We start from the raw sequence: 15,940 nt of genomic DNA, 5'->3' as shown, positions 1-15,940 counted from the left end.
GCATGTTTTAAGTCTTTATAATAGAATAAATGTACTGATTAGGTGAAAAGTTCCTGTCTTTATATTTGTGAATACTTTAACCATCAATATGGACAATAAAGTTAATAGAATATAACAATTGTGCGGGTTTGTATTTTATTTATGTCTGAGCTTATTTGACGTTTTCTTGATACTAGACCGGACTGCAGTGCTTGTGCGGGACACATAGCATGTACTTCAGTTGTTTTTATTTAGTGCTTGGCCACCAGTGGGCAGGAAGAAGAGTTTAAAAATACAGTTCATAGGCAAGATGGCAGGAAGCAGTAATGCCTAAAGTATTTATTTAATGCATTCATATTAATCCATAAGCTTTACAGAATATCAGACTGTAATCAATGAGGTGTGTAAATTGTTTAGCGAATGTAAATTGTGAACTTACAACATCGTACATAATACCATGAGGTTTTGAATGTTGATATGCACAATGTGCGGGCTAGGTTTCCCTACAGGTAGTGTATGCGGGAGTGCTGGGTGCAGCCACCAAAAGGACTGTGAAAACAGAACTTGTACTCTACGTGAGAAATGTAATGTGTAAGATTTTATATGTTTTAAATAGTTTCACACTGTAAACTAGAACATTTGATCATGTATATGTGTTTATTCACACGTAGTGGGCTGATATTTTTTTTGTGAGTAGTGAATTAAGTCCTGTGTGGGTGTTGTTTATCAAATGACAGTTCTTATTTTGTAAAATAAACTGTAAACACATGTATTTAAGAGCTTTTTAGTAAGTTTTTTACATACAAACAAAAATTCACACCTCCAGTTTTCTTTCAAGTCTGAAAGGGATATCAACAATGACCCACCGAGAAGGCAGTCTGATATAACCCAATTCAGGAGAAAATGCAAGAAGGATGGCTACAATCGTATGGCCATGTCTTAAGAAAAACACCTGGAACTGTCTTCAACATATCTTACAACCTTAAGGTTAAAGGCCAGTGATCCTGAGAGAGACCTAAGCAATAATGGCAGGACATCATCAATGCAGATATGAGAATCTGCAGCATGCATTTGACTGATGCCCAGAATAAAACAAAATGGTGAGAAAATATTCAATGAGCAAACAATGCTATGAGCAAGATAACACTAGGGAGATTACAGTGGAACTTCGATTCTGCATTTTTGGAGGGACCACGAAAAGAAAACGTATTGTGCCGTTTCCATGTGGAACATGCGCCACAATGCGAATGAAAACAGCAAGCACGAGGTCCGGAAACATGGCGCTGGAACAGTCTAGGCGAGAACTCAACTACATACGTTGAATACGCGAAGAAGTGATCGTGAAGAGAGAGACTTTGCTTTCATCTTTGAGTGGAAAGTAGTGTAAATACATGTAAATAACGTTAAAATTAAGTTAAATGTAAAATGGAAAATGTATAAAATAAGCCGAAACCAAAGATCGTACATACAAGGGTAATGTTATGCAATGTAAAACATCGATAGTTGTTGATAAGGACGGTGGTGACACCTAGGTATCAATAGATGTAAGTAGGTACTTAAGATAAACTTCCACATCTAGTGTGTAATTCTGTTATTTCATGTCTTGTTTTAAAACAAAAGGGCACAATACAAAGCCTGGTCATTGTTCATTGTTGGTGTCGATGTAATGGTAGAGTGAAACTGATACACGGAAACTTAAGAAAAGTTGTTGCTAAATGAGCACAATACTACTCTATGTAAATTGAATGTGAAAAGAAGTTATTAGGTGATATGTACGCGGTAAATGAGTGCAAATACGGTGAAATAACAACGAAACACTTAGAGTTGTACACGGCAAAGCCATTACAAGGAGAGCAATGCGATACATAATAGAAATTGTCGGTATCTCGCAAACATCTACGTATAATTGGAAGTATATGCATTGTTGGTTCACTAGTGATTGTGTGTGTATTGAATAATCTAATGTTAGCCTTTTTCAGGTGTGATCTGCACGAAAGTAAAATAACAATGTCAGAAAGATATCCAGGAAATACAAGTACACAAGAGAGCATGGAGAGTTAAACTGATACAAGCAAGTCCAGCTGAGATGATGGCGTGGTTACGAGGAAGGATAACCTAGGCCATGTGCTTTCCGATACCCTGGCCATCCAAGTCAGTAGTTTTACATTCTTCCTAATAATAATAATGCCTTGTGTATTTTATTTTATGCAGCATTTATTTGCATTCTATTTTATTTACTAGTATCTTCAATGTAGATAGTAGTGTATATTCAGTACATGTCCTGAAGTAGTTCGTTAAAACGCAATAATGATTGCACAATGAGCGACGTGATATTATGTTAATTTGGCCTGTAGTAATCCATATACGCATTTGGTGACACGGTATTCGAAATTCTATGGTATCTTGTGAGTGAACGATTAGTTATGTCAGTAGGCGACTTCGGCATTGTTTATATTATGCTGTGGTATCACGATTACTGAAAGGCACGAGCTTATGTATGCATATTTAACATGTGTTAGCATAGAATCTGAGCATATTTATTGTGAAGTTAACACAGGTAACGCAGGTAAATGGATTAATGATTTAATACAAGTACGGAGACAGCGAACGTTGTAAGTTCAAGGGTACGTTGTTCTTCGAATGATAATTGCAGCAGGTTTACTGTAATTACGAGAATGGTCATGAAGCAACGGCATATCGAAGTATCAATGAAGATGTTCTGCAGGTAAGTGATACAAATATAACGAAGTTACGAGTGATGATACTAATGTGAATCGACGTAAAATAAATATAATAATGATGATGTGAGTGCCAAGTGTATTAAGTGCCTACGATGGTGAAAGTTATTGTGTTGATAAATAATATAGAGTAGGGTGATATCGTGATATGCTTTTGATCCTTATTTGAGTTCATGTGAGGTTTAGTGATTGAAATAGTGAAAAGTGCTGCGCCATGAGAATTATACAATAAGCTGAGATGTGATAATGAAAATTCATCCTAAAATCGTTACGTAGAACGTGCTATTTAACTGTGTTATGTTACTGTGAAGTTAGATCATGTAAATGGAGGTGTGATGTTCATGTACAAGTTAATGCTGAGATTGTAATATCCATGTGCAAGTGAATGCTAAGGTTGTAATATCCATACATCAGTGAATGCTAACATTGTAATGTTCATATGTAAGTACAGTATAAGCTAAAATGATGATGATTTTCAGTTTGTACGATGGCGATACGTTTGCGGCATGCAGGAAGCTTATCACGCACATAACTACGAGGACACATGCCATGATATCGGTTAGGTTAGGTGTTTCACTTCATGGACATAGTAGTTAAGTTTAAGTAGTAGAGATATCATGTGATGTTTTGTAGACATTTGAGTGTACATATTTCTTGTTCTTACATGTGTTGTTTCTTATTGTTCTTTTTATGCAGTAGTATTAAGTTAATACGATCCTCGAAGGTATGTGCGAGGATGGGCATGTAACTATTGTTGCGTCGAGACGAGCCTCATCAGGACAGCATAAGTTAGTTAGGATGGTGATGATTGTTGATTTTAGGTAGGATAGGTATCACATGAAAAGGCATTATTATTAGCTGGACTTGTTCGACGAGAGTAAAATTAAACTTCTCGTAATGTAAACATTGTATGAAAGTAAAACAAAAGGGATACCCATAACAATGAAAGTAAACAAAGAGTATGATCAGATAGGTGATATATGCAAACAGAACAGGTTAAAAACGAGATCTCAAAAATAATTATTAATTTCAAGGTTCATGTCGATTAATGAATAAATGTAAACATTTGTTTGTAATTTCGAATAGCTCTTGGAAAAATGAAGATTAATTAACTCAAGATCACTGCATTATGTTGAAATAGGTCTAAATTAATTGAATTACATCAGCTGTCTTAGTGTTATTATCAATGATTTCAAATATCTAAAATTAGGGTCACGCTTTGGTTTCGTCTTAGTTAGGCAGGTTCACTTAAATCAATAAACAAAATCCAATCCAGAATATCTCCATCCTTTCATTATAACCTAGATGTAAACAACCTTGCCTGTAAACTTAATTCAAACCTCAAGGTCATATTGAAATATGAGTAACTTTAACCTAAAACAAAGTCACGGTCGTTACATGCATGGTACAAATTATAAAAATAGATAATGCAAACTGAACAGCGACGGAATGAAAACCTTAATGCAGAAATTACGTCGCCCGATAGGATTCCAAATCTGATTTTCACCACATATGCGACACGTATTCGTCTGAACACCTTAGCTAGCTGCGGCACACACAAAAACCTGCGACTCTCTAAAATAGCTCCACAACAAGAAGAACCTGTTAAGACCCTGAGTGTAGAGTGCTCCCAGTGCTAATCCACGGGGCAGACCCAAGAGGGTACAGTACAACACGGAAAAACGGAAAATCCGGGAATGAATGAACCATCAACAATTTGGCTAAACATCACAAAAATGAAATATTTATACTTATAATCTTACAAACGCCCCTGAACCAAACCAAATTACAGCCCCAATGAGCCTTCCGCCTACCAAGCGACTGCCCTCGATCCGAAGGCCTGCAGATTACGAGGTGACGCATGCTCGATGTGACGAATCCTCTCGACCATTATTCCGGGCTCTCTAGACCGGGGTCGCCATATCACCATTAAGTAGCTCCTCATTAAAGGTAATTGTATAATGACTGAACCTGGAACCAGCCCTCATATCCAGGTAAAAATGCCTGACCTGGCCAGTAATCGAACCTGGGCCCTCCGGGTGAGATGCAGGCAAGTTAGACCGCGGGGCTGGGTTCAAACTTTAATTACCGGTATGCGACTTAAAAATCTCGGAACTTTACATTCAATTTTACTGGGGAAACTTAGTCAGTTTTCTCTGAAAACATCGTCATTTACTCTGAAAACTTTGACATACCGTATTTCACGGCATAATCGTCGCACTTTTTATACCAAAATTTTCGAAAAAAATTGTAGGGTGCGACCATTATACGATGAATATTTAATACCAGTATTTGTATTACTCAAAAAATGTATTTATAACTAAACTGTATTTGATACAAATTTAAGATGCACGTAATACTCACGTTTATACATCAAAATAATTAAAATAGTCTAAAACAAAATTCATAATTTTTCGCAACAATTCAGCGAACGTTTTTCCAACCTGAAAATAAAAATGAATGTATTAAGTTAATTTGTCATTAATTTGAGTATTAAAGTTAAAATGTTACACTTGCAAAAAATAATCGCTTTGTTGTGAAATGCGGACTTACCGGTACGCAATTTATTCCAAATCTTCGGTGTCGCTATCGCAGGTTTCGCTATCTGATGCGCCGTCCTCGCCTCTGTTAATACCAGTATCAGATTCTTTGTCTCCCTGCCACACTGCGTCATCTTCGGAACCGTCTAGTGCATTCGAAATCCCAGTCCTTTTGAAGCTCTTGGAGACTAGTTCAGGTGGTATAGGATCCCAACTCTTCTTCACCCACGAGCATAACAAGTCCAAGGGTGGACGCCTGATATTTCCGGGGCGTCAATTGCTGATCGCCGCTCATCATCCACTCGTTGTAAAATCGACGTAAGTGGTCTTTAAAGGGTTTATTAACACATACGTCTAGTGGCTGCAAAGCAGATGTTAGGCCAAAAGGAATGACTATCTGTCGTGTCTTATTTGTAGTGAGAATTTGCTTCACTTCGTTCACGAGGTGACCTCGGAAACTATCTAAAACAAGCAGAGCTGGTTGTTTTAGTAGTGCACCAGGTCTTCTATTCCATACAGTTTTAACCCAGACCAGCACGAGTTCTACGTCCATCCAACCCTTTGGTTGCACTCGTACATGAATTCCACGGGGAAACTGTATATTCTTAGGCATCGTTTTCCTCTTGGAAATGATGTAAGGCGGCAACTTTCTCCCGTCAGCTGTAATGGCTAGCATTGCCATGCATCGCAACTTCTCACTACCGCTGGTTTTCATTAATACACTCCGTGATCCTTTTAGCGCAATAGTGTTGTTGCGAGGCATATCAAAAAAGATTGGAGTCTGATCGGCATTACCGATTTGAGAAAGCAAGTACGAAGTTTCCTTGCGCAAACGTATGACAAATCGGTGAAAATTTACAATCTTGTCCGTGTAATCAGCAGGCAACTTTTGGCTTAGTGTTGTTCTCCTTCGCACTGACAGATTGTGTCGTCGCATGAACCCCTTAATCCACCCACGAGTCGCCTTAAACTGAGTTACCGGTATGTTGTGTTTGCGCGCTACCTCCTGTCCCTTAATTTGTAATATTTCATATGATACACTGCAGCCATTGTTACGTATTTCACTGACGTACCTAAACACTTCTTCGTCAATTATAGGAAACTTCCCTGTTTTAGGACCTCTAAACGCGCGTCTAGAAGGGTTTGTGCTTTTTAGCTTGTTTTTTACTTTCCGCCAGTCACGCACCAACTTTTCACTCACAGAAAATTTTCTTTCTGCAGCTCTGTTCCCGTGCTGTTCAGCGAAGGCAATTACGCTTAGCTTGAAGCCCGCAGAATAGTTTCTATATTTACCCATAATCGCTTATAAATGCTTCACACGTTAATGTTTTGCGATATAAATGAATTTCCGTAATTGTTCACTATTAAAACAAATTATTTCTGCAAACACCCAAAACACAAATTAAAAACTTAAATTCTCACGCACACGTGTCTACAGTAATCACGTAAATCTGAAACAAATAAATGCATCTCTGACCTGTCCATTCCAGAGCAGCCAATACTGTTAGGCAGCAAGGAAGCATGTAACAATTTATCAGTTTAGCTCGTTGGTTGCGACACACTACTGCGCTTGCGCAAAGCTCGCAAACCGGAGCTCTAGCTAGCGCGGTGTAGATCTACTGTATAGTTGACTGTATTCCGAGACGTCAGTAACAAACATTCATTTTTTTCAATTTCTTTTAAACATACGGTAATTAGGTTAATATTTCTTCCCAGTTATTGATGATTTTACATTACATTACTGACAAGTTTATAAAATAAAACTTTAATAGCATTGGATAATAATTATCTTGACTGCTTGGATAAACGTTTTCATCCCATGCCCGGACACTTATGATGTAGTAGTACGATAAGAGTCTAGCGATGACAACTGAGACATCGTAAATAATTCGGCTGAATAATTCCATGGAAATCTGCGTTATCGTCTTGGATTTCACTTGGTGTGCAATAACACAGGAGCCGGCCCCATGGTGTAGGGGTAGCGTGCTTGCCTCTTACACGGAGGCCTCGGGTTCAATTCACGGCCGGGTCAGGGAATTTTACCTGTATCTGAGGGCTGGTTCGAGGTCCATTCAACCTACCTAGCCGGTATTTCCTGGCGACGTTGCCGATAAACGATAACTTACAGCCTTACATATTTCAAATGGGAACTCATAATACGTAGGTGGTGAATAAATAGTACACTGTCTCGCGACCACGTTGTCAAACTGCGGATAGCCTACCGGTAAGCATAATATGTAGGTGGTGAATAAATAGTACACTGTCTCGCGACCACATTGTCAAACTGCGAATAGCCTACCGGTAAGCATAATATGTAGGTGGTGAATAAATAGTACACTGTCTCGCGACCACGTTGTCAAACTGCCGATAGTCTACCGGTAAGCATAATATCTAGGTGGTGAATAAATAGTACACTGTCTCGCGACCACGTTGTCAAACTGCCGATAGTCTACCGGTAAGCCATGCGTCGTACATACAGTATACCGGTATTATTTATTTATACGTTGTGCAACATGTCGCAAACGTGACTGTGTTGCCAAATTGCCCATAAACCATACACATATTTAAATTGCGCATTCATGTGCAACTTACGTTGCAATTCCATTTACCTTTTAACCAGATTAGTGAATAAAATTTGGACGTGCGATGATTATGTAATTAAAGGTTTAAAGTCCGATTTTTGTATTGAAAATAAAGGATGCGACGATTACGCGGTGGCGACGATTATGCCGTGAAATACGGTATTCCTTTGAAAACTTCATTCAGTTCAGCAACTTTGATCAGCCAAACTCTTCGAAAAATCTAATACCGGCAACGCCAAGCCAAAGAACAATCCACCACAAGTAGTTTTTCATTCTCTAATCTAATAAAATAATGCGTCAGATACAAAAGCGTCCAACATGAAGGCAAAACTTTTTTTTAAAATCACCATTGTAATTTGGTCACCGGTATACTGTTCCTAGTCAGTTTATGGAAATCTTGTACCACGTAAATTAGGCCTACATCGACTTTTAAAGGTTATGTTGAACGCAAAAATATGGTTTTGAAAGTATCAATCCTCAAGTGCTCAAATGCATTATATTTAGTTCTGCTCGTCACTAATAACAATCAAATTGGAAAGAGAGCAGTTTCGATTCCTGCCTGAAAGCCCAGTGACTATACAGTGCCCGAAGGGAAATGCCGAAAACCTGTTTGGCGACACACTCGAGAAAAGTAAAAAAACAAACATCTATACCTCGACATAATGCAGACGTTTTGCAAGTACGAAAATTTGAAGAAACTCGTTCCGTCTTCAAATAGAGCTATACAAATGCGCTCTCTCCCCTTCCAATTGTCGAGGGCACCCTCTGCTTTATGATTTCCGAGGATTCTCTAAACAATATTATCCGAATGCGATGCTAAGATGGTCCCTTATGCAAATTCACCGCCGATCGCTTTTCCAATACGGTACAGTAGGCCTACTTCTTCAAATGACCACAATGACGGGACGTCAACACCAGGGATCCGTAAGTATGCCGTAGCCGTCCTTTCGTAAGACAGTTTCTTGGAAAACGCGTGATCGAGGCTTTAGCGTTGATGGGACTGAAATTTCTGGACAGTTCATCCGGGAACTCATTTCATCGAGGAACGGATAATGCGGGGTTTTTACAATATGATTTAATTAGGATGCTCGCGGGACCACGTAATTTGAACGAATAATACGGGAAAACGTAGTTTCCAGGAACGTATAATCGAGGTTCTACTGTATAATATGGGATCAACGTCACATTCTGGTTGATGACCTAGATGTTAGCCCCCTTAAAATAAACAATAGTAAAAAGACTCATCATTCACAAATTACATGAACAGTTCAGTATAAAGAGATCTTGTTACCTGGTACATGAGTTTGGCAGCATCCAGGAGATGGTTAGCCTTGCGATACAATTCAACAGCCTGTAACAGTTTATCCTTACTTATCAGATGACTGGCATACTTGGAGAGTAAATTGCTAATTTCAGGAAGTTTATATTGCTTGGCCAGATCCACAGCTTGGTCCCACTGATTAAGACCGACACAGGTGTCCACAGCTGACTTCACTTGGTTACACTGTAAATAAGAAAACAACTTATTTAAACACTGCACTTCAGATAATGTTTTATGCCCTCAGTATTCCTTCCAAAGATTTTAAAGACATTTAGCAGTACATTTTTTTTTTTTTTGGAAAAGTTAATCATTCACAATAAACTCATGTAAAACAAATCAAGAAAACTAGTGGTCTGGGCAGCAATGCTGCAAAACAGAATTATAGTTCCAAGATAGGAAATATGACACTGAACACAGTGAAATCCAATGATAACATTGATGCTTTTATGGCTCGTACTTGTAGACATGATATAGGCTTTTGGGCTTATGCTATTTCATGAAAATCACCTTGCTTTCTTGAAATAGCTTAAGCCCAAAAGACTATATCATGTCTACAGTGAAATCCAGTTATGTAGTCCTCTTTTACCATGGTTCATTCAGCTTTTCTTTAAACAGATCAACATCATCAATGTTGACCAACTCCAGTTACGTGGGTATTTTACACAAGCCCTCTCCATCTCTGTTTGTTCATGACCATTCCTCATTTTATAACTCTCTCCCAACCTGTCATCTCTCCTCTACATTCTTCTTCACTAAATCAGTCCATTTTTCTCTGCGTCTGCTCACTGATCTTCCACCCTTTACTTCTCTTTGATATTCTCATCTTGCAGTCCTGCTGGCACTCATCCTTTTTACATGGCCAAACCACTTCAGTCTTGTTCTCTGAATCTGTTGTAGTAGACAGTCTCCTATTCCCACCTCTTCTCAAGTTCTTTTGCTCCTAATATTATCCTTCTTGGTTTTCTGAATCATGGTACATAGGAGCTTCATTTCTGCTGTTTGGTGTTACCAGTAGTTCCCATTAATGTGGCAGTTTCCAGCCTGTGCATTAGGATGAGAGTGTAATATGAAGGTTGATCAAATATAAATGGGATTTTTGTTCCTCAACATCAACAGTCGGTAGGACTGGCCCTGTGCTTCTGCTATGTTTAAGCGGGACCGTTAGGAGTGGGGAGAGCGTGCTGTTAGATATTTCCTGCCGTTTCATCAGTAAAGTTCACAATGTTGGAGCAACAGGTGCACCCCTCCATTGCACAACGTATAATTCTAAAATTTCTTGCTCGTGAAGGAGTTATAGCGGTGGAAATTTACCAGAGATTGACTGCACAGTTTGGTGATCAAACATTGTCAAGGACACGTATATTTGCCTGGCATAAAAAGTTCAAGGAAGGATGAGAAAGTGTGGAAAGTCAGCAACACAATCGCTGTCCTCGGACCAGCATTACAGACGAAAACTTTTGTGCGGTTAAAGACATTATTGACGACGATCGACGGGCGAGAGTATCAGAAATTTCAGAACAAGTCTGAATCACTTACGAGAGCTATCAAGCAATCATCACAAACGACCTACAGTTCCATAAAGTGTGTTTCAGATGGGTCCCTTGCCTTCTGACCGAAAATCTGAAGTTGAGATATTTGGAGGTCTGTCAGAGGCTTACAGCAAGGTTTGCGGAAGAAGGTGATGCATTTTTGAGTCGGATCGTCACCTGCGATGAAACATGGGTCCATCACTACACTTCCAAATCCAAACAAGCCAGTAAAGAGTGGCGGAAGAAAGGGGAGGCAGCACCAATGAAAGCCAATACTTGACTGTCAGCCGGCAAGGTTCTTGCAACGGTTCTTTTTTTGATCGGCGAGGCATTTTGCTGATTGATTTTTTGCATGAGTGACCCACAATCAATGCTGCTTACTACTGTGAGCTGTTGAACAAGGCGAGGGTTGCATATCACCGCAAAAGACGAGACCAACCAATTCAACAGGTCATCCTCCGCCACAATGCGCGGCCCCATACTGCAGCTTTTAACTGTCTCCAAGCTACAGGAAATACACTGAACTACATGTGATCATCCTCCTTACAGCCCGGACTCATCACCGTGCGATTTCCATTTATTCAGACTGCTCAAAGAAGCTCTAGGAGGGCAACGATTTGAAGATGATGAGAGTGTGGAACACTTTATGCGCAACTGGCTGGTGATATACCCTGTTCTTTTTACAATTAGGGCATCAAAAAGCTGCCCATACGGTGGGACAAATGCAGGAAACTATGTGGAAAAATAATTTGTAATTGTCTTGTGTTTTCCAATAAATGAATTTAAATAAAAAATAAAATCCCGATTATATTTGATCCCCCCCTCATAGGATTTATGCAGTGTCATTTTGATTTTCAGCAGCACTTACTTATCCCACAGCAGGTGTCTTACTTGGTAGTAGAAGTGTGTTGCTTTGCTGATTCAAATGTTCACTTCATATTTGGCTAGGTTATTTTTTGGCACTATATTACCCAAATATTAAATTCTGGAACACTGTCTAGCTTTGAACCATTTAGCATGGCTTTTTGGTACATCATCTCCCTTCTGAACCTTCATCACCAAAGTCATAGTCATGCTGACATTTAAACCATGTCTTTCGAACTCTTGTCTCCATCTCTGCAGGCTCTCCTCCATACCCTCATAGGTATGAGATTTTTTTATATTTTTACTATCTTCTTACTCCATCACACTTATCCAGGGAGCACCTGGGTCAGGCTGTGGATTATTGATCTCCACTTGTCGCACCTCCCTAGAGGCACAAGAGATGCATGTCACTCTGGGGTATTCCTTAGGTCTTTGTTCTGATCCACTTTGAGGCTGCATATAGGCTATTATTACAGTGGGCTCACCATACCCAACAGATTTTATACTTAACTGTCAGGTATCAATAAGGTCACCCTTAATCTGGAGAACAGACATTTCATGCTAGGTTTCAGTGGCATTTCCTCCACTGAAGGATCAGCATCCAACTAAAGGAACTACACTGACCGAAGCTGTTGTCCCTTTTAGAGACTCGGGGGTTATTTACCGCTGCCCAACACTCAGCATTGAGATGCTGGCTGTACGGTCTACTTCATTCCATAGCAGGTAATCCTGGTTAGTCTGTCTACATTTTCACCACAAAATGCATTAATACATTTATGCATGAACACACATTTTAAGAGATGGATATAAAGTTTCTGGAAAGTGTGATTCGTTAACTTGCTGATGGTCATATCAAATGCCAACCTAACAGGGAAAAGAAAGGGCTACAAAGTGCCATCCTGAAAGATACAAATTGGAGTATTATACTTCAAGAGGGTTTGCTCTGCTTGTGTAGGCCAGTGTGTTGCAAATGTGAGTTCCAGTCAGCTTCAACACAGGGAAGGAAGAGGGGATGTACCATCAAATCAAAATGAGGGCTGAATACTGATAACACCTTTGTGCCCCACTGCCTACCACAAGAAACAACCTAATGATGTCTTGAAGGTTCACCATCTTCAGAAAGAATATCAACAACTTCCCTGCAGTTGGAGCATTGTATCGTCGTCAATCAGCTCCATAATCCAACTCAACTGACCACATGTTTTATGCGTTTGTCAATATTCATCCTATATTCTACCAAGTATGTATCTGTGCATATGAACTTTAATTCTGAGGCAGTATCGATTGCTGATGAGAATCTGTTACTGAAAAGCAGAAAATGAGACAAATGTTATAAAACATGATATGTGTCATGAGTTGTTTATCTCAAGCATAACTTGTTTGTTTAAGTTGTTCAAAAATGAACAAATCCATCAATACAATATGAAGTGAAATAGCCCAACGTTCTCTCTATTACAAAATGGAACAACTGGCAGCAGTTGCAAATCTGATCCATATACAGTGACGACAATGTATTTGAATGAACAAATTTGACTATTTTTTGACCCTATATTGGTCCATATTGACTGAGATCATCGAATAAACACAACGGGATATTAATGGGTCCAACCTGTTAATATTTATTGATTTATTTATAAACACAAAATGTTATTAATGGGTCCACCCTGTCAATATTTATTTATACATATTAATAACTCATTGTATTTGATAGTGTCTTCCTCGAAATCAATAACTCTGGATGAAACTGCACTCAGTCTTTGTAATTTCAGGGTTCTTTTTCTCTCAGGTGAGTTTCTGTAGTGTCAACCAACTCCTTGGAAATGAGACCTAGCAGTATTCTGATTTGTATAGCGAAGTTAACTCTGTAAGTTTGTAACGATGTACTGTATTTTCAAGTCACAGCCTGTAGAAACCTCATGCTCTAACACAATACTGGCAATTCTCCAGCTAAAGCACTAGTAGCGATGATAACAACTGCCTCATGATACCTAGCCCAGTACCCACTAAGATCTTAGAACTACTTGAAGAAATTAACATAATGTAGAAAAATCATCAATCTTCTAAAAACTATTATTTATGTTAATTCTCAAATTGTACACTTTAAAATGATGGGTCATTCATTGAAATCAGTTCAGCAATTTTCGCGCATCCCATACCAAACCAATACAGAGCCACTACTAGCCTCTACAGAGCCTTGCTGACAACTGGTGTCCGTGACTTTATGGGGCCTGCACCACACATGAGCTCCACCATCAGCTTGAAACTACTGGAACCTAATTCATCGGACCACGTCACATTACATGTTCAGGTGAGATGCTATGCCCTGTGTCATGATGTTAATAAGGGCATTCTGCTCCCATATCCTACGGACATCAAAAAATGCTGCACCGATGTGCTGGATATGTGTTTGATACTTTCAGTCTTAAATGTGGATGTGATTTGAGCCAGTGTACCTTGTCTGTTACCACAGACAATTCTAACTAAATGCTGCTAATCACAATCATTAAGCATCCACGGTCAGCCACTGCACTATTCAATTTGGGTGGTATTGCCTTCCATGACATATTCCCGACACACATACGACACCGTTGATTTAGGAATGTGAAATATCCATGCAACTTTGCCAATGGAATATTCCATCATTTGCCCCCTATTATCATGCCCTGGTAGAAAGCTAATAATTCACGTCTCCTTGCCACGACCAGCACAGACGGTGTTTGCATTCACTCTCAAGATGTCAGATCACAGCTGAAATATGTATGGGCATTTCCAAGATGTCATGGTACTTTTACGCACAGCTACCCTGTGACTTCTGGCAAGAGAGTGTACAACCATATGTTCTTTTATGTGTGTGTGGTATCAACTGGATTTCTTATCTTGTATTCTCTGATAACAATGCTTGTCACCAAAAAGCTTGTCCCTGTTAGAAGTGATAGGGGGAAGGTACCTTTCCCTGGCATAAATGAAGTAAGACCCAAATTTTTATATCCCAGTAAGTACAAATGCTACTTAAACTAAATTTTACACAATGAACATGCTGTTCATTCATTCCATTTCATAGCTCCCTCTGTGGATCAGTAGTAGAGTGTTGGCCTCCATATCCAAAAAAAGCAGGTCCAAATCTAGCAGAGGTAGTCAGATTTTTGAAGGGCAGAGAAAAGTTCATTTGATACCCTACATCGTACGACGTCTGCATGTAAAAGATCTCCGGTTACATATTTGGTGTTCACCTGACAAAATTAATTAAAACTTAGCTACAGATGCCCAAGAGAAATTCAGTTTGCTCTGCCATCAGTCAATGGCGTATACCGAGGGTTACCAAGGCTATTGGTGAAGTCCTAACCTCAAATGAGAACAATGGAAATCTAAAGGACATTATATTGTAAGCATCTGGCACATTGTTCCATTTACAAAACTTGAACTCAATGAGATGAAACGTCGCTTGTATTTCTGAGTGCAAGGCATCGGAGAAAGATATTGCAGCCCAGGCACTGTGTCCCTCTTCCCTCGCCTCACCTCGCACGCGTTGCTTCTGCACACCCAATTGGTGCGGGGACTGGGTGGATAGGTACTTGGCTTCAGTCTGTCAGATTGCCACTGCTAACGAAGGAGAGATAGCTCAAAGACTCAAAGTTCTCCGGAAGTTTCCGAATTGACACATGCGTTTCTCATCGTATATACTTCCTCATCTTATACTTCTGACTTAATAACAAAGTGCTGGTATTTCACTCGCATTTATTTCTACGTCCTTGTAGAAAGACACTGCAGGGCTAATGTTATAGGAGTAATATAGTTTTCTTTTTGTAGGTAAATCTGGTAAAATGAAATGCAACCTCTCAGGTTTAGTGTTTTCTTTGGTTGGTTTGAATCAAACCTGTGAACAATGGGTATGACTGCTAGGAAAGCTGTAAAATTCAAAATTTTAATTTAATAATCATAATAATAATAATTATTATTATTTATTTATTTTACATTGTATGGCTTTCATTGAACCACTTTAGTCAATTATACAATAGATTTTTCGATTTTCTCTCAGCCTAGTACATCTTCATTCTCTCGGATCTTGATTTTCATTCTTTCCATGGTTTGTCTGTTGATCTTGGTCTGTAGTCTTGTGTCTATGTTTTTGAGTGTCTTGGTTCTGTGGGTCTTGTTTTTCAAATCCTCTACTGTAACTGGTAGTTCTTTCATATCTTCTTAGATTTCTTTAATCCACTTAATATTACTCCAACTGTTCCACAATTTTTCTATTATTATCCTGCTGATTCTATTTTCAGGTGTTCTAATTGGACTGTGTTATACACCACTTGACCAAGCGCCAATTCTCAATTTTCCAGATATCTACACCACCTGGTAGCCGAGGCTTCAAACTACACGGAAAAAAATA

General features: G+C 39.1%; 1 protein-coding gene across 1 annotated transcript in view; it reads right to left on the bottom strand.

Annotated features, from left to right (window-relative positions):
- Oseg4 (intraflagellar transport protein Oseg4) overlaps positions 1 to 15,940 on the bottom strand; it is a 337,827-nt gene that overhangs the window by 63,490 nt on the left and 258,397 nt on the right. Inside the window, exon 17 of the mRNA XM_067152561.2 lies at positions 9,131 to 9,343. Coding sequence (XP_067008662.1) covers positions 9,131 to 9,343 — 213 coding nt within the window. The remainder of the gene's footprint in view (positions 1 to 9,130; positions 9,344 to 15,940) is intronic.

Source organism: Anabrus simplex, chromosome 8 (assembly GCF_040414725.1).
Source record: "Anabrus simplex isolate iqAnaSimp1 chromosome 8, ASM4041472v1, whole genome shotgun sequence".
Classification (NCBI taxonomy): Eukaryota; Metazoa; Arthropoda; class Insecta; order Orthoptera; family Tettigoniidae; genus Anabrus; species Anabrus simplex.
The sequence above is the reverse complement of the archived record's forward strand: the minus strand, read 5'-3'. Positions and strand labels throughout refer to the sequence as shown.